This window comes from Monodelphis domestica, chromosome 8, assembly GCF_027887165.1.
Source record: "Monodelphis domestica isolate mMonDom1 chromosome 8, mMonDom1.pri, whole genome shotgun sequence".
Lineage (NCBI taxonomy): Eukaryota > Metazoa > Chordata > Mammalia > Didelphimorphia > Didelphidae > Monodelphis > Monodelphis domestica.
Window position 1 is genome coordinate 19,722,258 of NC_077234.1, and position 21,095 is coordinate 19,743,352.

General features: G+C 46.4%; 1 protein-coding gene across 5 annotated transcripts in view; it reads left to right on the forward strand.

Annotated features, from left to right (window-relative positions):
* Positions 1 to 20,507, forward strand: part of MLF1 (myeloid leukemia factor 1) — a 36,905-nt gene extending 16,398 nt beyond the window's left edge. For 2 of the 5 annotated variants that reach the window (XM_007502306.2, XM_007502307.2), the window contains 7 exons: positions 5,088 to 5,229; positions 11,159 to 11,239; positions 15,521 to 15,604; positions 16,499 to 16,630; positions 18,100 to 18,259; positions 18,893 to 19,031; positions 20,386 to 20,507. In XM_007502306.2, coding sequence (XP_007502368.1) covers positions 5,088 to 5,229; positions 11,159 to 11,239; positions 15,521 to 15,604; positions 16,499 to 16,630; positions 18,100 to 18,259; positions 18,893 to 19,031; positions 20,386 to 20,491 — 844 coding nt within the window. In that variant the 3' untranslated portion in view covers positions 20,492 to 20,507. Of the gene's footprint in view, positions 1 to 5,087; positions 5,230 to 11,158; positions 11,240 to 15,520; positions 15,605 to 16,498; positions 16,631 to 18,099; positions 18,260 to 18,892; positions 19,032 to 19,692; positions 19,772 to 20,385 lie in introns of all 5 variants that reach the window. The other 3 variants (XM_056807607.1, XM_007502308.2, XR_008914053.1) reach the window with 2 other exon arrangements.
* Positions 20,508 to 21,095: the final 588 nt, after the last annotated feature.

The following is a 21,095-nucleotide window of genomic DNA, read 5'->3' on the forward strand; positions in this document are numbered from 1 at the left end:
GATTGCATTTGTATTTTCAGTTTTCAAAGGAAAAGAAGTAAAAGTTATCAATAACCACATGGGGAAAAAATTCTCCAGATCAATAAAGAAGTGAAAATTTGAACCCCACTGAGGTTCCACATCTCACACTCACCAGATTGGCAAAGATGACAAAACAGGTTGATGACATAATGTTGCAGGAAAACAGATACATTAATGCCCTATTGATTAAGCCTTGAGCATTATTGAGTTCAATCATTCTGGAAAGAAATTTGGAACTATATTCTCGAAAACCACTAAATATGATCCAGGAATCCCCACCACTAAAAAGATCAAATGGAAAAAGGCAAAGGGCTCCAATGTACAAAAATACTTACAATAGCTCTTTTTTTTATAGTGGCAAAGTACTAGAAACTTGTGGGTGTGTCTATCAATTGGAAAATGACAAATTATGGTATTTGAAAGTAATGGAAAAGGACAGTTTCAGAGAAATTAGGGGAAATTTTAATGAACAGCTAGAGTGAAGTGAGTAGAACCAGGAGAACAATTTTATACAATAATCATATTGAAACAAACCACTTAGAAGGACTTGAGAACCATGATTCCAGAGGACTCATGAAATATGCTAGCCACCTCCTGAGAGAGAAGCAATGACTCAGGCTGTAAAATAAGATGTACATTTTCAGACATGGCCAAGGTTGGGGATTTAATTTTGCCTGACCTGACTATTATTGTTTGTTTTTCATTTAAGGGGGAGTTGGGAGGGAAGGCTTTTTAAAAAAGAAGAGAAAAAAGATTCATTGGAGCATTTTAAGAAATGTTCAGGAGAGAACAGAAGGAATCACAGATAAGCAGAGACAGCCTTGAAAGTTGAGTTGAATTCATTATATATTTAAAAAGAAGAGGAAGTTGGATATATTAGAGGATATATATTAGTTGGATTTATAAAGTTTTGTATGCTTTTTTTTTTGCCATACTGAATAGATGGAAGTTCTCACTTTATTTGGTGTTTGTAAAGTGCAGTGCTTTTTAAAATTACTTTAAAATGATCTCTCTCTTTGTATTCAGAACTTTCATTCTTGAGCATCCATCCCATCCTTCTTATTCTGACTTCCTCAATAGCATTTTAGTTCCAGGGACCTTAACTATTTTTACTGTGAAAGGACAGCTCATTCAGAAAAGATCTCCAGCTCCCACAGCTGGCCTGGATTCTCTCCCTTCTCTGTTGCTCCACTTTTCCTTTCCTCTCTAGGCTCTGAAGCTTTGAACCGTGGTTGCTATCCCATGGGAAATAGGGCCTCAGGAGTGGTAATGTTCAAATACTTTGTGAGATGGTCCTTTGTAGAGCTGTCTATATGTCTGTTGTATTTGTTTCAGTGTTATAGGATCTTCTCTCTAGTGCCTGTGGGACCTCAGAGGTTATCTATGCTGCCCCTCTCCTTTGGTCACTGGAGCTGAGGCTCAGATGGTCAGGAGAACTTGCCCAAAGACACACACAGACAGACCATAAATTGGAATACAGAGTAGGGATTTGATCGTAGCTCCTGTGACTGAGTGAAGCTCCAGGCTTGGGATTCGGCACACTGATTTCAGCCCCATGGAAGTAACTCTATATGAAGTACTTAAAAAAGACCTTTCAAGCTCATGTAACATGTATACACTTTCATACTTAGTGACATTGCAGAAATGGAAGGCCAGAGGCTGACAGATCAGACACCTCATTGCCTATGATAAATATTTTGTCACAGAAGTCAGAAGAGGCCGAACATGAGGAGTGATCACGGAAAAACAATGCAAAAAAATTAAATCATATTCCAGATCAGAAATAAGTGGTTACTGACAGACTGTTGTAAGAAGGCCAAATACAGAGTAAAATCAAAATTAAAAATACAGAAAAGGATAAGGATGAGAAGATGAAACAATGTCATCACTTCAATCTGATCTTTTCAACTGATCCATTGATTTAGGAAAGTGGGAAATGGAAAAGGTTTGGGCTTAATTAACTTCCTTTCAAAATGTAACTGAGGAGGTCATAAAAGCCCTCAGACACCCTCAATCAGGAAACATTTGGTCTCTTTGCCAAAAGGGTGCCAAGCATAGGAAAGCTTTAGAATACAAACTCATGAGCCAAATCCTTACTACCATGGAAGAGGACAGAATGTTAGCCAGGAGCATCATCTTATAAAATCTAAGTCTACAAAACGTTTGGCATGGAACTGGCAAGAAGGCATCACATTAACATATAATGGAACACATTGGTTAATTTGCTGGATGATGTTTCTATTCTTTTCCAACAGTGACAGAGTAGAACATGGTAGTTTCTCCACAAAATTATATTTCCCATATAGAGAAACAGAGGAAACTGCCATCTACTGCAGGGATCTTCAAGTTCATATTTTTCCATTGCGTGTCACAATCGGGAAGAAGAGAAATCTGGGGATACTCAGGTTGAATATACTCTTGTCTTTGGGATTCTTAATTTGCACTTCGTGGACTCCCATGCCTATGGATACATTGCAGGTGGTCTGTGAACATGGATGGAAAAAGAATTCCTTTATTTTCACTCTGATTGAAATTGATCATTTCCTTTTGCCATTTAAAAACATACCCCCCCCCCACCTGAATGTCTTCTAAACCTTTCACCCTTAGCTGATCAGAAATGGAATCTCTACTTGTCTCCAGACTCAGTTGTTTGGGCTTTGCAACCTTTGAGTAACTTTGGACTTTCCTGCCTTTCCTCTGTAAAGCCTTTCAGTTGCCAAGTCTTGTCAGTTTACTTGAATATGATTAAATAAAGCATTGATTAAATGCTTACTAGGACAGAGCACTGGGGATACAAATAGACATGTAAGATGGGAAGACCTGTTTGCTCCCAAGGAGCTCACCACTGTGCTGTGGCAAGCTTGGGACAAAGGCACAAAACCTATGGAATATTGCTTTCATGTTCTTTCCACTGAGAACATCAGATCCTTTTCTGAGGTTGAACAGTTTGTCAGGGCCCAGGACTTTAGTAGCAGGAACTTTACTTTCTGAGTATATAGTAGCTGTGGTGGTAGGCCTTGCAGGAGCAGTGGCCAGGCCATTTCCCAGGAAGATGACTGAGGATCCTGGACTAAAACCTTAGCAATTCCCAACGTTCTCAGTTTCACTGTTCTGGGCTGTCTCCATCTAGAACTGGAGGGGAACAATCCTTAAGGTGGTGGTGATGTTTGGCCCACCTGCAATGTGCTGCCTCTCGGGTCTCTTTCTGCTTCAGTGAGGCTGGTTTTCCCACTTTGTTCCCAAACATCTCTCAAATCTGTTCCTTTTTTCACTCACTTGTGAACCTTAGTGTTCAAGTCCTTATCACTTTTTACTTGCACATTTCAGTAAGCCTCCTAAGTGGGCTCCCTGCTTTTATTCACTCCCCTCTGAATCAATCTTCCACAGAGCTGCCAAGTTGACATTTCCCCCCCCCCCAAAAGATCTGACTGTACTACCACTGCCTTCTTCAGAAATCTTGTGAATATTGCCTCAAGATATAAAATATACAATCTCCAACCAGATGGATGAAGCCCCTCTCCAGTATGTCTTTTGTATTTTTCCCCATTCTTGACCTTAATCTTCTTTTCCAGGTAAGCTTGCCTGCTAGTCGATAGCTATTCACAATATGCCACTTTTCATCTGAATCATCTTTATACCTACTTTCTCCTATTTAAGGAGTTCAAATTCAAGCATTTATTAAAAGTGCCTACTATGTGTCAGGTCTTAACTATCTTCAGAATGCAATTTAGCTGTCAGCTGCAACAAGAAAGAGGCCTTTATTAGCATCTTTTTTTTGGTTTTGCTTTGTCTTTGTTAAAGCTACACCTTTTGTCTTAGAATCAATAATAAATTTCAATTCCAATAACAGAAGAGTGGTAAGGCCTAGTCCTGTGATGGTGAACCTATGGCACGCAGAGACCTCTGTATGGGCACGTGTACCATCCCTGGCAGAGTTGGTTACTATAAAGGGAGAGGGACTCTGGAGGAGCTGCACACTCCTATCCCCCTCTCCACCATGCCTCCCTGCCCCTCTGCCCTTAACTCCCTCCCCTGAGTGGAGCACTCAGACCACTCCCTTCTCTTTCTTCCTTCCCTGTCTGGGGTAAGGTGGTGGGGGACAGCCACAACACATGGTCTGTAAAAGGTTCGCTATCACTGGCCTAGGCTATTGGGGTTAAGTGACTTGCCCTGGGTTACACATGTAGTATCTGTAGCCAGTTTTGAACTGGTCCTTCCCACTCCAGACTTGGCACTCTATCCACTGACCTACTTAGCCATCTCTTGTTATCTTCTTACATTGCCTAGATTTCCCTCTGTATTCTTTTTCCTTCCCTTCCTAGCCATCACTTATATGACAAAGAATTTTTTTTAAGAGAAATAAGAAAAAATTAACAAAACCAACTCATCATTATTATAAGCAGTGTTCCCTGCTTGAGGAAGGATCCCTACCTCTGCAAAGGTGTCAGAGTAGGATAGGGAAGTCTCTTCACCTCCTTTCTTTGGAGCCAAGCTTGGACTTTTATCATTTCACAGTATTCCATTTTGATTGTCTTGTGGAGATGTTTTTTTCATTTGCCTTGTTGTAGTCGTATCTATTATTTTCTTGGTTTTCCTTAACTAATTCTGCATCAGTTCATATAAGGTTTCCATGCTCATTTACTTGTTGTATATACAATTTTCCTTCTATCACAGTAATGTTCCATCATATTTATGTAGCTTTGTGTAGCCATTCCCCAGTGAATGGGTATCTACTTTGTATTCAATTCTTCGCTACCACAAAGCTCTTTCTTTTTGGCAATCCCTTGTTTTGTAATTATCTATGTACATATTGTTTCCTCCCAATAGACTGTAAGCTCTAGTAATGCAGGGATGGCTTCATGTGGTGTCTTTAGCATCTATCATGATGCCTTTAATTTGTCAAATTCATAACCGAGTTGGTAAATGTAGGCTGTTGTCTGTATTAGTTAACTTTTACGCTTTCTTTTTAACATATACAGCAACTCAGATAGAGTCTTAACATATCTACTTGGTGTTTGGAATCCATTATTAAATTACTTTTTCTACCTTCTGTTTGTTTTCAACAGAGACTCCTTTACTTCACACAATGAGGATATGCGTCAAATGATGAAGAGCTTGGCTGAGCCAATTGGAAAACTTCTTGGCATTGCTGGTGGCAGAGGCCATCAGAATGAAGATGAATCAGATGATGATAAACAGTCTTGCTCTGTAAGTTCCTGATCTGGAGATTATTAATAAGAAAAGTGGGAGTTTTAGGAAGAGAATGTAAAATATCCAAATGCAGTTGAATTTCTGAAGGTTGCTTTTGGGATACAGCTACCATCTGGAACATGCTAACTTCATCAGGTTTGCTTGTACTAAATTCTCAAGATTATGGAGTTAGAGCTCAGCCATACAGTTTGCCAAAAATTTTTGCTGTCATATTTGCTCACTTACCATTCATAGCAATCAAATACATTTATCTTTTCACATTATATTTTAAGAAAATAATCAAAAAAATACGTTTGCTTCATATAATTTCTTCCTTTTCTTCCCTTTCCAATTGTGAAACAGCCTCTGGGACTATTATCAAAAGCTACCAAGTAGAATGTATTTTTTTGTCCTTGTCAGAGCAGACACAGATGTGGACTGTTAACTGCCCGGCATCCCTGGTTGTCCTTTGTGGGAGAGTAGAGGAATGAACTAAGTTACTAAGACTTTACTTGTTTTACTCTTAGCCCCTACATCTAGAGAAGGAAAAGCAAAACTCGAATGGCAATGATACCTTTCAGTCTCCGGGCAGATCCTTACCATCTCCATTCATTAGTTATAAGCATCCGTGATTCCAACTCAAGTGAAGCTTTTACTCTAAAAATCACAGAAATGCCAAAAGAGAGGAGAAATGGCAGCATCCCTAGAATGTAGTCCTATCATATCACTAGTCTGTTGCTGTGTAACCTCTTTCCATTGTCTTGTTTACAGGAATGAGAGTTTAGAAGGTAAATTATAGTTGCCAGTGGTATTGTGAGGTGTCCTATAATGCCTAAGCAACTTTCTCGGTTGTAGAGGGAACATTAGGAGTGGAAATGCAAGAAAATTCAAATTATCTGTACCTGAAAGCTATCTTTACTTATCTGAAAAAATGCTTTTTTACATATCTGAAAAGAATTTAATAATTTCAGGTCCTTAACAAATTTCTTTTAAATTATTTGCCAACCATGGGTGAGCTGATTAGGAAGAAAAAGAGGGGGTAGATAAGTAGTTGTGTCTTCTCTGGTTGGTTATTTGTTCCATACTTTTGGCTCAAGATTGGGAAAAAAATGCTATAGTTTATGTTGATCGGAGTTCCTGGCTCTCACTCCAGGGGACTGTGTGAACTAAAGAGCTTTGTGATGGTAGTCAGGAGCAGCGCTCTCCACTTGAGCAAAGCATTTCCCATGTTCTTTACATCTCAAGAAGGAAACTTAAAGGGTTGAGCCCATTGATATTAGCACAAACCCCAACAGAGGTGGAGAAAAGAGCACCTGTGAACACAAGCAGAGACCACTTCCTCTCCCCAACAAATAGGCACTGAACTTGCAGGGCCTAGAGAGTCGCCAAATGACCAAAGTGAAGTTTCTACAACTTCTAGCCTCGAGCTTTCAGTTTTGATGATAAAGTTGTTGGGACTTGCCAATCACTGAGTGTTTCCTTCCTGTTTGTGTGGTTTTAAGCTGCTAAAGCTTGATTTAAATAGTTATTTCAACTATTAAAATTCAGAACTGCAGGGAGTCTTTGGAACACTCTGTAGAGTGTTCTCTTTCTATTAAAAACAGCATTAGTCTAGTGGGCTTCCGGGGTGACTCCTTGGAGAGCATTCCTCTGAGAAGTGTGTGGTCCTTAAATCTCCTTTGGCTTTTTGGAGCTTGAGAGCAAGTGCCAAAGGAGAGGGGTTTGGGGTGGGAGGAACCCAAGGGTCAAGATGTGGAGGGGAAATCATCCACTGGAGACTGAAACCGAGAACCTTTGTACAAAGGCCTCACCTGTGGATTACGTGGAAGCTTCAAAAACTGGGCTTTCCTGGTGTTTCAGCTGTGGATACTTGAGACCACATTCTAGGACATGAGTTTAGCTACTCGATTTGTACTCTTGGCTGAAGTAGGATAAAAGAGGGAGACGGTGTGAATGTCCCTGATTTTGCCCATTAATTGGATCTCATCTACATGTGTGTGATCCAGCACGCATTTATGGAGGCGTACTATGTGCTAAGCACCCTGCGTACACAGACAGATGACATTCTTACCCTCTGGGAGGTGAAGATAGCAGGGAAGCGGGACCTGACAGCTAAGAGCGGGAACGGGGCAGAATGAAGCGGGCAGGACTCTGGGCTTGGCCCTTCCCCAATGGAGGTTCCCCGTAGAGCGCATCAGCAGGAGAAGGAGCTTCAGGTGGGCGTAGAGCAGAGGCTTGAAATCTGAAATTACCAACGAATTGTGCAAAACGCCTTTTAGCCCTGTTCATCGCCTCTCACCAGTAAGGACTGTGATTGTCCTCTAGTGTCACCACTTAGACCCTTGGCTCACAGACCACAAAAGCTCCCCTTTCTCCAGCAGGGCTCCTCCTCATGGTGATGGACAGGGCAGCGAAACCCTCACCAGAACCCTGTGAGACAGGCCCCTCGGGCGTTGTTCACCTTGTTGGACAGAGAGCCGTCCGGCCCACAAGAGTGAGAGGCGGTCCACAGCCCAACATCCCAAGGACGTGGAGACCATCTTTAAAAGTCCATGCCTGACAAAACCTACTATGTGCTGGCGGCCTTGGGATGGTGAGCTGGGATAGAGCTCGGGTGCCCTTCAGGCCCTCCGCTGGAGTCTTCAGGGGCCCCGGCCTCGGGCACCGATTGCCCTGCAGCAAGCAGGTGTCTCTAAATGCCAATTGCTGAGCCATCCCTCTTGAACCCTGCCCTTTCATTTAGACAGGAAGATATCCGGTAGGCGTAGCACTTAGGTGACAGTACTAATGTTGGCGCCCAGCCCGCACTTCTTGAGTGTTCCACTGTTATTTCTCTAATGAGTTGTGGCTCGGGGGTTGGTTTATTTGTTTTTTCTCCTTGTAGCCCTAGAGCTTTGCACAGAGCAATGGCTTAACCAGTATTCATTGGATGGAATTGGGGGGAAGCACCGGAATTCAAAATGCCCCCAGAAGCCTGTTTGGGACAAAAGGAATCTCTGATTTCATTTTGGCTGAAAATCCTATTCACAGATTAGCGCTGATAGTGCTGAGTGCCATAACTGTATAGATTGGGAGCACAAAGGTCATGGCATGACCCAAGAAATAAGGGGAGTCCTGGGAGACATGGTTATGCAGATGGGGAACCCGAGGCCAAGAGATCATCTCAGAAACTAGTGAGTGGGAGAGGCTGGACTAGACCCAGTCCCCTGTTCCCTTGTTGCTGCTTTGCTCTAACATCCCTGACCTCATCCCAGGTTTCATGGTAGTTTACTCTGAATGGTAGAGCACTTGATGTGAATGCCTTAGGAATGTACTTTCTTAACAGAAAGCATAGAATGAAATATAAGAGGTCTCTTGTAACCCTTCAAGTGAATTCTCTTAAAATGAGGACTACCATTTCCTAGTAAAGAATGAAAAAAGTTCATATAGGTCTTTATCCGAAAAATGAAATTAAAAATCTGAAAATAAGTTTATTTTATCATCAATAAAAATTAGACTCTAATTGCAACTAATTCTTAGGATGTCCTGGTTCTTAGATTGAAAAAATTAATTTAAATGATTTTTATGGCATTTTTTTTCCAACAAAATTAAATGATAGCTCACAATGGCTTTCACATCACAATTATAAAGTGAGTTGGTGTGGAAAAATAGGAGTCTGAATTTTCCCAAGAACTTTTGCAACTAGTATATTATAGACATAGAAATATAATATCTCACTGTGGAAATCCAAGCACATGAAATTTCTGCAGAAGAAAAAGGAAGGCTAAGATTGGTTTGGGGATGGGGAACATTGTTGGTCCAGGAGGCTAGCATGGGTCAACAAGAGGAAGCTGTGAGTTCTGGAACAGCAACAGCCCCTCTTCTAGGATGTCCTGAAGGGAAATGACTACTTTAGGTTCTTGGTCCCTGGGTGACTTCCTGCAAAAGTCACTGGAGCTTCTTCCCCACCCCCAGGGGTCTCCTCATGGACCCAGGTTGGCCTCTGGTGACTCTTCTTGCTCTGAATAGGTGGTCTGGTTTAATGCCAGTCACGGCTGAATTGTCTCTGTCACGCTCCCCACCCTAAAAGAAGGTGCTCCAGCCTATACTCGAGAGCCACCACAACTGCTCCCCTGCCCAGAAAAGCAGATGAAGGTTTTTACAACATGCCAGGAGAGTTGTAAGAAGATCCCAATGGGGCGCCTTTGAATGTGCTCGCTCATAGGTCAGGCCTTTAAGGATAAGCCCAGGCCCTGGGAGAATTGCCTTTGTGGCCAGAACTCCCAAGTTTTTCAGCTATTCCTGCCCATTGGGTCAGTGTGTCACTGTGGGTCTTCCTGTGGGTGAAGAAGGGAGCCAAACTTCAACCAGCCGGGATCAGTGGTGGGACTCGATTTGAGCCTAGGCCTCCCTTGACTGTCTAGGGTGCTTTGAACTGTACAGCCCACTGTCTATAGGACTGTATTAGCTGGTAAACCTACTGCCCCTCGGTGATCCTGAGTGGAGAGAGATGGGCAGCGTGCTCCGGAGCGGCTAACAGAAGTGAGACTTGGGTTCAGGTCCTACTTTTGAATACAAACTCTGGGACGGAGGGTGAATCTCTTTTCTGAAACGATTTGCCCCTCTGCAAATGGGAACGATAATTTCGAAAGACCAAGTGCTAGATGCCGACCTAGGTCTACGTGCACTCGGGGACATTTCTGTGGAGTGCTTTGTCACTTATAAAACATCATCAGTGTCAGTTATTACTTGTGTGGTATATCGGTCTGATTGGGTATTCCTCCAAAAACACACGGCACTCGCTGGACAGTGACTGACTGAGAAAAGCGTCTCCTATGGACGAGACTTGAGGCATAACCCTAATCGGGAATAGAAACCATTTCTCTGTTGTTAAGTGTTCATTTAGAAATTCTCTAATTCCTGTTTTTTACATGTTCAGTTTCCATAAAATGTGTTCTTCTGGAAGGTAAGGTATGATTCATTACTATTACAAAGATAATGACATTTGTTTCCTGGCAGCTACTTGGTTTTTCAAATGCCATCTGCCGATTGTGCTAATACAACCAGACAGTTCTGTTTATTTTGGGGTCGCTTTTTTGTTCATTTCAGAGCGAATACATGATTGCTTCGTTTTCCCAAAGCATTATATGTGAGGGGGGCATTATTACCAAATGACGGGAAGACGAGAATCTGCTTTATGTTGGGCAGGTGGAACTTGTAGAAATGATTACCTTAGAGGCATCTCTAAGTGTATAGACAGTGCTGAGGGCCTTGGGTTCTAAAGCCAGCCCTTCGCCTAGAGGATCTTCGCCAGGTCCTCCACCTTTGAAGCTAGAATCCTGTTGCCCAAAGCATTTATCTGTTTTTCAAGATTCTTCTGTAAAATGACAGACAACTGAGCATCCTGACCAGATGCTGTGGACCATCTTCATTGCCGCGTATTTTACATAAAACGTATACTTAGGAAGCTGTTGGGTTGCACCCCTAACCTTTCAAAATGTAGTTACCTGGAGAAAAATGACTTGTTTTAAATCAGCATCTATAGCAGACTCGATTAACTGGTCGGTCTCCTGAGTGGAAAGGAAAGAAGATAGCGTTTTAATCATTGTGTACCATATGTTTTTAATTAACTTTGGTATGAAATAGGAAGTTTCATTTAAAAAATCTTTCTTAATCCAGTCTTTCATATGCCTTTAATGACTGCTAGTTCAGTCATGCTTACAGTGATAAATGGGCTTCCTGTTTGCTCAAAGAAAACTATTTTTCTTGTTCAGTAACTACTGGTCTGACTTGACTGTAAACAGATAACAAACCATGAAAAAACACTGAGTATTTTAAAATGAAAAGCCCATAATAGCTTCTCTAGCTATCAGCTATATTGTGACGATTCCCTTTGCGCTCCTCTTCTTTGGAGGCTTTGGCATGCAACAAATGCTTTTAATTAAGTCATTGGATATTTTTCTTCCAGGCAAGGAGCCGTGCCCTTGCACCTTTTGGTGGCAGTTTCGGTGGTTCTTCCCTTATGCCTTTTGGTGGTTTTGATACAATGGTTTGTATTATTGAACACATCACTTTCTAGCAGCTTTTGTTTTGCCATGTGTGTGTTTAGAATTTTAAAATTTAAATCACATTGAATTTTTTTCACATTTCCACTAACCCTATAATTGCTTGTTGGAAATATTTGCATTGATTTAATCTCATTTTATATTTAAATTTTGGCTCGATGAGATATTTAGCTTTAAAGGACATTTCTAAATAGATTTAGCTTCCTGGTGTCTGTATCGGGTAAGTCTTAAAGTTAATTTTAATTCCCCGAGAACAGAGTAGATGAGAAATTCAGAAGATTTGGGGAGGAGAAAGTGACCGCCCACGGAATGTTTTCAATTTGCTATAAATAATCTGTATCTGGATAATTGGGCATTGAGTGTCATTCCGCTTCTTTCCATGTGACTGTTTCTCTGTCTCTGCAGCCAAACTAAAATGGAGATTCTTCAATTTAGGTTCTCTTTCAGTTAAAGGTAGCTTTGGAAGAGTGCCTCTCTGGGTAATTGTAATGGGGGAACATTGGAGGAGCTGATAATTAAGTGGCGAAGATAACTATTGGAGGCTTAAACAGAGATCCTGCTGGAGATGGCAGGAAGAGTGCATTTACCCTATCTGGCTCCCTTTGCTTGGTTCACTTCACTGAAACAAGGCTTTCCCTTTTTTGTTGTTGTTCTTTGTCCTGACTGTTTCCTTCCTAATAAGCTCTCTAAAGGACATCAGTGGAAGGGTTAAGACGCCAGCTCATTATTATTGAAATATTGTATGAGGCACCACGGCAGATAGCGGCGGCCTCAGAGAACCGTATGGGGGAAGGAATGAGACGATGATATGACCGAGTTAAGGCCACAGAAAGCTGAGAGTTCAGAAGATAGAGAGATCCTATCAATGCTTCGTGAAGGGGGAGAAGGAGACATTTAAGCTGAAATCTATTGAAAATGTGGAGAAGATGTGAAGGAAAGCTTGTAAGCCAAGGCATGGTAAACCAAGAGTGTCCAGTTCAGGAAATGATGAGTGGGCAGGTTCCGTGAAGCCTAGAAAACATCCAGGAGAACTAGGGGATAAGGTTAGGACCCTACGGCAAAGAAGCTGGAAGTTTGAACTTTGTTCTGTGGGTGGAGGAAGTCACTAGAGGTTTTCAAAGAGGGCAGTGATGTAATCAGAGAGTTGTGCTTCAGGAAAAGTGATCTGCCAGCCCTGTGGGATAGAATAGAGAAAGGAAATACTGATATGTACAGAAGACACCGCATAACCCAGGATACAGAGAATAAGAGACAGTCTTTGAACTTGGTTAATAGTCATAAGAATGGGATGGAAAAGGAGGATGGAGAGGCAGCTGGGTGGCTCAAATGGTTTGAGAGCTTAGACCTAGAGTCAGGAGGTCCTAGGTTCAAATCTGGCCTCAGACACTTCCCAGCTGTGTGACTCTGGGCAAGTCACTTAACCCCCATTGCCTAGCCCTTACTGCTCTTCTCCCTTGGAACCAATACCAAGTATTGATTCCAAGACAGAAGGTAAGGGTTTAAAAAAAAAAAGGAAGGAGAATTTGAATATGAGAAGTATTACATGGATAAAATTGATGAGATTTGGCGGTTGATTGGTGGTGAGAGAGAAAGCAGGGATGACTGTCAATGTCTTGGTGACTCAAAGAATGTTTATTAGAAATAAGGAAGTCAACACAAGGAGCTGGGTTTTGTTGAAGGAAGAAAAGATTTCAATTGGGATAAATGGTATTCAGTTGATTTGATATTCAGCAGGGAATTTGAAACATGGAATTGGAGTTTTTGAGAGAAGTAGATTGGGGAGTCACGAAGAAGAGTAACTAGAAAAGAACCGAGAACAGGCTCTTGAGTAGCCTGTGTATTGGGGACAGGGAGCCAATGGAGGAGACCGAAGATGCCACTAGAGGGGCAGGAACAGAACCAGGAAAGGGCATTTTGTTACATCAAAGCCAAGGAAGGAGGAGATGGCACCAAGAAGGAAGGGACTTTAGAGGTTTCTGCAGTCACTGACTATGAGGTTCAACCTCTCCTCCCATTTTAGAGATGAGGAAACTGAGAAAGCAGAGGAGTTATGAAAGGACCAAGGTCTCACAAGTAAGGCAGGATTTGAACTCACTTCTTCCAGTATCTGAAGATACCAGCTTCTAATACACACATTGGTTTGAAGATCTGTTCAGCTGGGAAGATAAATAACTTGTGCTGTTGGACAGAAGTGGACTTGGGTTTAATTTCTGGTTTTGATCCTTACTAGCTCTTGGTAATCATGGGCAAGTTAATTGACCTTCTAGATCTCAGTTAAATCTTTAGGTCCAGTTAAAGATAAAATGGAGAAGATTCTGGATGATTGAGAAAGTCCTTTTAATCAGGCATGATCTGATTCTCTGAATGAGCAGAGGCTGTTGGATTTGGTGAGTGGACTGTTGGGGGCCTTCAAGAGAGCAGTTTGAGTTGGGTAGGAGCAAGAGGGACCATATATATTGCAAGTGGTTGAAAGGGAATGGATGGATGGATGGATGGATGGATGGATGGATGGATGGATGGATGGATGGATGGATGCATGGATGCACGGATGCATGGACGCATGGATGGATGGAGGGAGGGCACTGAGGCCAGGAAAGACCTTGAGATCGCTCGTGATAGGAAGGGAGCCATACGTGAGATGGCCCATTCAGAAGACTGGGAAATGTATGCTCGGAGAAGCAGAATGGGGTACGATCAAGGTGGAGCATTAGGCCTGGCAAGGAGAGAAGCACACATGCTTCAGAGACCCTCTTGAGCAGCCCACTGTGCACCCAGTCCTGGATTCCCCAGCCTGAGTCAGCCCCTCCTCTTCTGCCTCCCCCTCACATTTCCTGGCTCATCTCCTCAGAATAGGATTGTGCTTTCACTTCCTTCTATACTTTCTGGGTTCTCAAACACATGACAGAGCATCCCTAGACCTATTCAAAAGAGCTCTCAGACACTGAAAAATAAGAAGCTGCTGCTGACTGTAAAGCTCCCATTGTCTGTTCAATCATCAGTCAGAGTTTAGAGATCTCTGAAGAACCTGGAGAGATGTTTGCTTAACCTGAGAAATACCGCTTTTTGGGAGACCAGGCCCTTCCCACCCAGGAGGCTGGACCAGGGAGCCCCGTCCTTGCGCGGTGCTTCCGAGAGGTCACCAGCCTTTCTCTGGAAGCCCTTTCCTCTTCGGAATAGCTGGCTCCTCAGGAGGGAGTTTTAACTCATACCAGCCTTGGATTTGTCCCTCAGTAATGGGTTACCTTTGCTCCTTCTGGAACTTTGCTGAGCCTCCAAGGTCCCTCCCTGCTCTGGAGCCCATCAGAATTGGTCCAGCCTTCCCGGCTCACGTGTCCTCTGTGGCGCCCTTCCGAGCCCTGCTCCCGTGGCTCCTACAGAGCGGATCTCAGCTTGTGTTTGGGCCCCAGGCCGGCCCCTCCTTGGTCACCCGAGCCCTCGGCTGTGGGGGTCCTCTTGGAGAGGAATGTCCAGGGCGATCTTGGGCTCACTCTAGCCCCCCACCCCCGCCCCCTCGTGTTGCCCTTGTTTTGACTGAATCTTTCGGCCGTGTGCCACCTCTTCAGGTACCCGAGAGGGAGGAGAGGGGTCGGCCGGCCTCAGACCTGTCCCCGCTTTTCGGTGGGTGCTGGCAGGCAGAGCTCGTAGAGAACTTCAGAGGCTGCCCAAAGCAGACGTTGTCATCGCCAGTCTTTGAGCTTGGGAGTAAGGAAGGCTTCGGGGGACCCTTAAAGGGCCCGGGGCTGGCCCAGGAAAGGAGAAGCCGGGGCTGGGAGCCCTTGTCTGGCCCGAGAGCAGTCGAGAGCAGAGGCATGATGCTCGGCCCTAGCTGGGACGAGGGCCTGGAGGGCAGCCACTGACCGCCAGCCAGCCCCGGTCTGCGTTCTCGGGCAAATCGTAGGGGCATTGGAAGGGGAACTTGCAGAGGCCCCCAGGGACAGGCCAGAGAGCTCTCGGCAGCTGGGCTAGCGCCATCTGTCATCGGTGAAGGGTTATTGGCGTGGTGGGTTGTGAGTGAGGTACTGAGGAACGGCCAGAGGCCCACGTGATTCTGGGTGTTTCTTCCCGCATGGCGGATTGAAGTCGTCCTTATTTTTTGAGACAATTTGATGCGGATTGTGAGTCCTCCTAAACTGGCTTGGCTGGCTAACGTGCACGAGACGACTGCCTTGCTCCGCTGAACTTTCTTTCCCCTCTGTTGGGGGCTGTTGATTTGTGTGTGCCATGTTATCCTCCTAGTTAATAACTGACTTCCTAATGTCCTGTAGAATACAGATGTCAGCCCTTTTCAGGCAATGGACAGAATGATGTCAAATATGCGAAACAATATGCAGGATTTACAGAGAAGTTTTGTAAGTATGAACAATTCATTGATATTCTAAGTTATGCTAATGCTTCAGGTTGGCGGGATCGTGGGGATGCCAGGGGCGCGGGGCCCGCGAGCGGCTTCTTTCTCCTCGGCTTCGTCATAGGCCCGATGGGGGGGAAATAGTGGGGTCTGAGAGCAGCGTTAACCCAGAGGTTTTCAAGAAAACGTCTGCCAGTGACACTTGGTCGCACCCAGAAAAAGGGAGATCAGAGTTAAGTTTCTGCCCTGAGCTTTCATTCTTGGGCCAGATTGTGATTGTTCAAAGAAAACTGAAGCTTTCATAGAGACGTAACCGGAATTCTGTGGAGGAAATGAGCAGTGGAGGGCCCCGAAGCTAGCAAAGTCTCCGACTGAAAGGCCGAATCCGCGTTAGCCTACGCAGGTTCCACCAGGGAGTGTCCGGGTGACCCAGTTGTTCAGTTTGGGTCAGCGTTGTGAGGTGCCGCCAGCCTGCACAGTGGCCAGGCCTCTCATCGGGCTGAGCTTCACGAGGGTGGCGCCCGCGGGGCAGCCCGAGTGGTGGAGAGGCATCCTCCGAGCCGGGCCTGTGGGCAGCCCCTGTGGGCGTTTCTCCCCGGGGTCCCGGGCATCCTGGGCAAGAGCGACCCCTCCACCCTCGTCCTGAAGAGACGGGAACTTCTAGGGGACCCAGCTGGGCACCGCGAGGAGGGGCTCCCTGCGGGGCTCGGCTCAGAGGCTCCGAGGGGCGGTCAGGCCGGCAGCCGGCGTGCTGTGGCGGCTCCGAGGGGCGGCCGCCGCCTCCTTCCTCTTCCTCCTCCCGAGGGCTGCAGAGGCCCCGGAAGTCCTCGATTCTCGTGTTCAGCGACTCCGTAGCACGAAGGGCGCCGTTCTGAGCCTGGTTTATCTTTCTCTCTAGAGCGACATGTCAGTCGACACAGAGAGGGGACATTCCTATTGTTCTTCCTCCATTATGACCTTCTCCAAAATAGGTAATGAGCCTCCGAAGCTTTTCCAAGCTTCTTCTCAGACGCGAAGAGCTCCGGGAGGGGTGAGTATTCGGACACAGGTTGTACTGCTCTTTGGGGGCCTTTTAAACGTGTGTTGGGGGTAGCGGGGTGGCACAGCGGGTAGAGCAAGCATGGCGGTGGTCTGGGTTCAAATCCGGCCTTGTATATTCACCCTGGGCAAGGCCCTTAGCCCTGCTTACCTAACCCTTAGGGTTGTTATTAAGACAGAAAGCAAGGCTTTTTCCCCCAGTTTTAGTGGCATTTATGAACTCTTATTTTCTTCCAACACCTGTCTGCCATGATCCCCCTTTCAGCGAACTATTAATACCCTAGGACTAATGGTGTTTTTTAAAGATTAAAAAAATAAAAGAGGAAGGCCTGGGTTCGTTCAGCCCCATAGCTGACCCTAGTTTTGGGGCCGTAAATAAATTAGTTCACTTTCCTGAGCCTCAGTTTCCTCCTCTGTAAAATGGTGAAAATAATCCCTGGGCTTCCTGCCTCCAGACAGTGATGTGTGCAGACCGCTCTGTAGGACTTTGGAGGGCTGAGTGTCCCCCGGGCCCTCCTCTGGCTCTTGACCTCGGGGTGCTGTGTGGGAATCGCAGTCAGCTTGCAGGGCTGGGATGGAGGAGGCTGTGGTGGGGAGGGGAGCTGTATGGAGGCAGGGATGGCCACGGTGACCCCTCGGAAGCACGACTCGCACCTGGCTCAGCCCAGGACAGTCTTGGCCGGCCCGGCCCGAGGGCTCGCCCGCCACACCACCGTCTTTGCCTGGCTAAGGGGGCCTCCCCTGACCTAGGAAACCCGCCTTTTCCAGCCTCTTGTCCATAGAGTAACGCTGTGCCAGTTGGGGAGACTCGCCCAGGGCCCGCGCCTCCTGGCTGCTGGGGGGGGGGAGGCTGCCCCAGGCTGCTCCGATGACTGCTGCGTCAGTCTCGGGTGGCCAAGTCACGCGTCCCCTCCAGAAGTCCAGGCCGCCCCTTGTTAAAGGCTTGATAATGGAGCCTCTCGTCAGGGTGTCCACGCACAGGGGGGCCTCAGTCTGGGAGGATGAACCCCTCAGCGGAAGGCCAGGATTCCCGCCTTCGCCCCGGTGTTTTGCCTTAAAGACACGGGGAGAGAGGCCTGGGCCCTCCTGGGCAGGCCCTGCTGGAGGGGACAGGACGTCTCCGGCTCCCCTGCCTACTGCCTCCTTGTTCTGCGGCCTTTGGGAGCCTGGCTCTGGGGCCTTGGGTTCTCCCTCGGGGACGGGGAGGGCCAAGAGCTGGACGTGCGCTCGGTAACACTTAAACGTTTCCAGCACGACCCGGAACGGAACACACTGGCCAAATAAGGTTAAACGTCAGTGAAAATGACCCCAGATCCTTCGCCTCCCCCCTCTGGGTGAATCTTGGGCCAGGCCCTGAACCTGGGCAAAACGGGGGGTTCGGCCTCCTCCTGGGAGCTTCTCGCCTGCTCTGTCGTCGTCCGAAAGTTGGACTCGGGTTTGTTCTCTTCTCTAATCGTTCAGATTAAGGAAACCAGGAAGGCACTGAAGGATTCCGACAGCGGAATCGAGAAGATGGCGGTAGGCCATCACATTTATGACCGCGGACACGTCATCCGAAGGGAGAGAAATAGCAGAACTGGTGACCAGGAGCTCAATCAAGAGTTCATCAACATGCAAGAGTGTGAGTGGCCGGAGAGCCCCGGGGGGGGGGGGGGCAGCGAGCCCGGGGCCAGCCCCAGCCTCCCCTACATCCTGGCCTCGGGCTGTGCCGGGGCACCCTGGGAAATGGCCTCACATTTTAAATACCACCCGAGGAGGGCAGACATGAGAGGAGAAGCTCCCCCAAAGGGTATTTTTGTTCTGGATTTGTCGTTTCCCCTCATTGTGAACCATTGGGGTTCGGGACCGTCGGTAGTCTGTGCTGTCTCGGGGGTCTTAGAAGCAGAAACAAACGTTAGATCAAAGAGCTAAATTTGGGGATTGTAGAAAATGAGAGGGTCGCGCCTGTAGTGGTCTGGTGGCTGCGCCCCTCCTGCACCCCCTGCGCCCCCCGGCACCCCCGGGAGGATCCAGCACGCTCTAGAACCGCTGACAGGACGGTGCACGTGCACGTTGTCCCCAGCGTAGTGAAGCCACAAAAGGCGTGTTTAGGAAACGGGGTGCAGCCAGGAGAGAGATGCCAAGAGGTCAGCCGGCCTGGGGGGAGCAGCGGGGGGGCGGTGCGGGCCCAGCCAGCCAGAACCCTGGGCTGGAGAGTGCGAGGGCAGCCCGGAGCCGCCCTCACGGCGCCCCTCCTGTCTCTCTTCTCGCGTAGCCGATGCCCAAAACTTCAACGACGAATGGCAGAACCAAATTCTAAAGCTCTTCCAATCAGGACGGAAAAATCTGGAGGGCGCCAGATTAAGAAACGGTCACTCTGACAGTTCGGTCAACTATGAAGATATTTCCAGAAGGTAACGCGCCCTCTCAAACCGCCGCGCGGTAGCGTAGGCCCGAAAGCCCTAGCCGGCCTCCTGCCGCAGGGACGCCCCCGTTCTCGGGCCCCACGTGGGTGTGAATCTGGGCGTGCGTGTCTGCTTGGAGGACGGCCCAGGCCGGGAATCATTCCGAGTGTGGCCGGCCCAGACTCGGCCCTTCATCAGGGCTTGTCGACCCTCGGCGGCACAGCCTGCCCTTGGGGACTGCAGGCTGTCGATGGAAGCCAAATGGAAAATGCGGTCGTTGTACTGTAGTTGCCGACTCCGGACTAGATCTGAGCTGGCACCTGCAGCCTCTTCCCTCAAGGTGTAGGAGGGAGAAAATCAAGTCAAGTGTGGAGAAGGGATGGGGGAAAGAGGGACAGTTTTAGGGGTCTGATCCCAATTTCCTAAATTTACTTTGGAATTACAATGAGGACGAGATGAAACAAGGACACTTTCGCAGCTGTGAGGTCACACTTTACGCCACATTTGGGGTATCTTTTTTAAAATGATAAAACCTATTTTTACCAAGGACTAGACTTTACACTGACTCCATTTTAAAGAGACAAAATGGAAAGAGAAAGCCTCCGCCTTGTGAACTTACGCTCCAGACCCTGGGAAGCGGTACAAGGCCTTACACAGACATCTGTTTTAGGCTGTAGGAGTTGGGAGAATTGCTGCAGAAGGTGGAAGGCTTCACAGAACCATCGTTGGACCAAGCAGAAGGCTATCAAGTAAACGAGAAGCCTTCTTTTTAAACAATTATTTAAGGACTTAAGAGTTCTCGTCCCAGTAAATCAGGAGGCTGGCCCCCAGGCGATGGTGCCCCTTTTTTGGCCACCACAGTTCATGAGCAGGAACTCTCCTGAGGCCGGGGGGTGGGGTGAAGCTTAGTGGAGGAAGGGCCGAGTCTTGTAAATTGGGAAATTTTCAGTGTCGCTAACGAGGACAGCAGTGTCCCTGGCCTCCCCTGAAAGCCTCATTGGCTCAGGCCTGACAATGGAGCCTTTTCATGGGAGATTCTGGGACACCAGCAGAAGGTGCGACTGAAATCCTAATAGTGGCCCTTTCAGAGACCGAAAGAGCAGGGAGCGAAATGTGCTTAGGGCACTCAGGGCTGGTAAGGCATTCATGCTTGACTCCTTTGCTGCATGTCACGGTATTCTTTTAAGCCTGAGGACTGTGGAAAGAGCAGCTCAGGTCAGACTTTCCGCAGCTTAATAAGGGCTGTTCAAAAATAATGTGTAGTGGGTTCCGTGGTACCTCTATTGATTTGCAAAGTATCGCACCATTTTCGGTGACATAGTAACAGTACACCTGCTTCTCTGTGCATGTCTGTATTACCCAGGGAGAGACCTCGTCACAGAACTGCCATCGAAAGCCAAAGAAGACCAAAGGCTCGTGAGGAAAATCTCCATATAAAGGGATCATCTGTCAAATCCAACAAAAAATAAATTTCCGTGCATTTGATTTGAGTGTTCATTTTGTTCGTTTCAGCTGAACAAAGGGGAATGGTGCTGGAGGGTACGAGACCAGTCTTGTTCCTCATCACTAGTCGTCTTGCTTTCTCACCCCGAAAGGGGCTTTGCAACTTGCTCCTCTGTAGCTACATAATAATAAGTCCCTGGTTTTCAGCCATTAAACACTGAAAAGCACTTTTAAGTTTGTTAGCACAAAGGAATGCCAATTTTTAAAAACTTTCAAGATATGAAAATGCTCATTTTGCTTTTCTGACTTTACTATGACTATGTTGTTCATACTTTCAAGCAGCTTTGGCTCATGTATCTACTTCTATGATCTACAAATAAAATTTCTATGAAATAAGACCTTTCAGAATAAAATATTTTTTCAGTGGCTGATGGTCCTGGAGTTAACAAAATGGAGTAACATCAGGATTGTGTGTTAGTACATAGTTTGGGCACCCCAGACCTTGGGAGAATAATCCAGTTTTATAGTCATTCTCCTGATTGTTCTCAGTCACCGTGTGGTCATCGTCAGGTGGTTCATCTTTCAGGAGTTTGTCCCTAATTGTGAATGATCAAGAGTTTTCATGATACA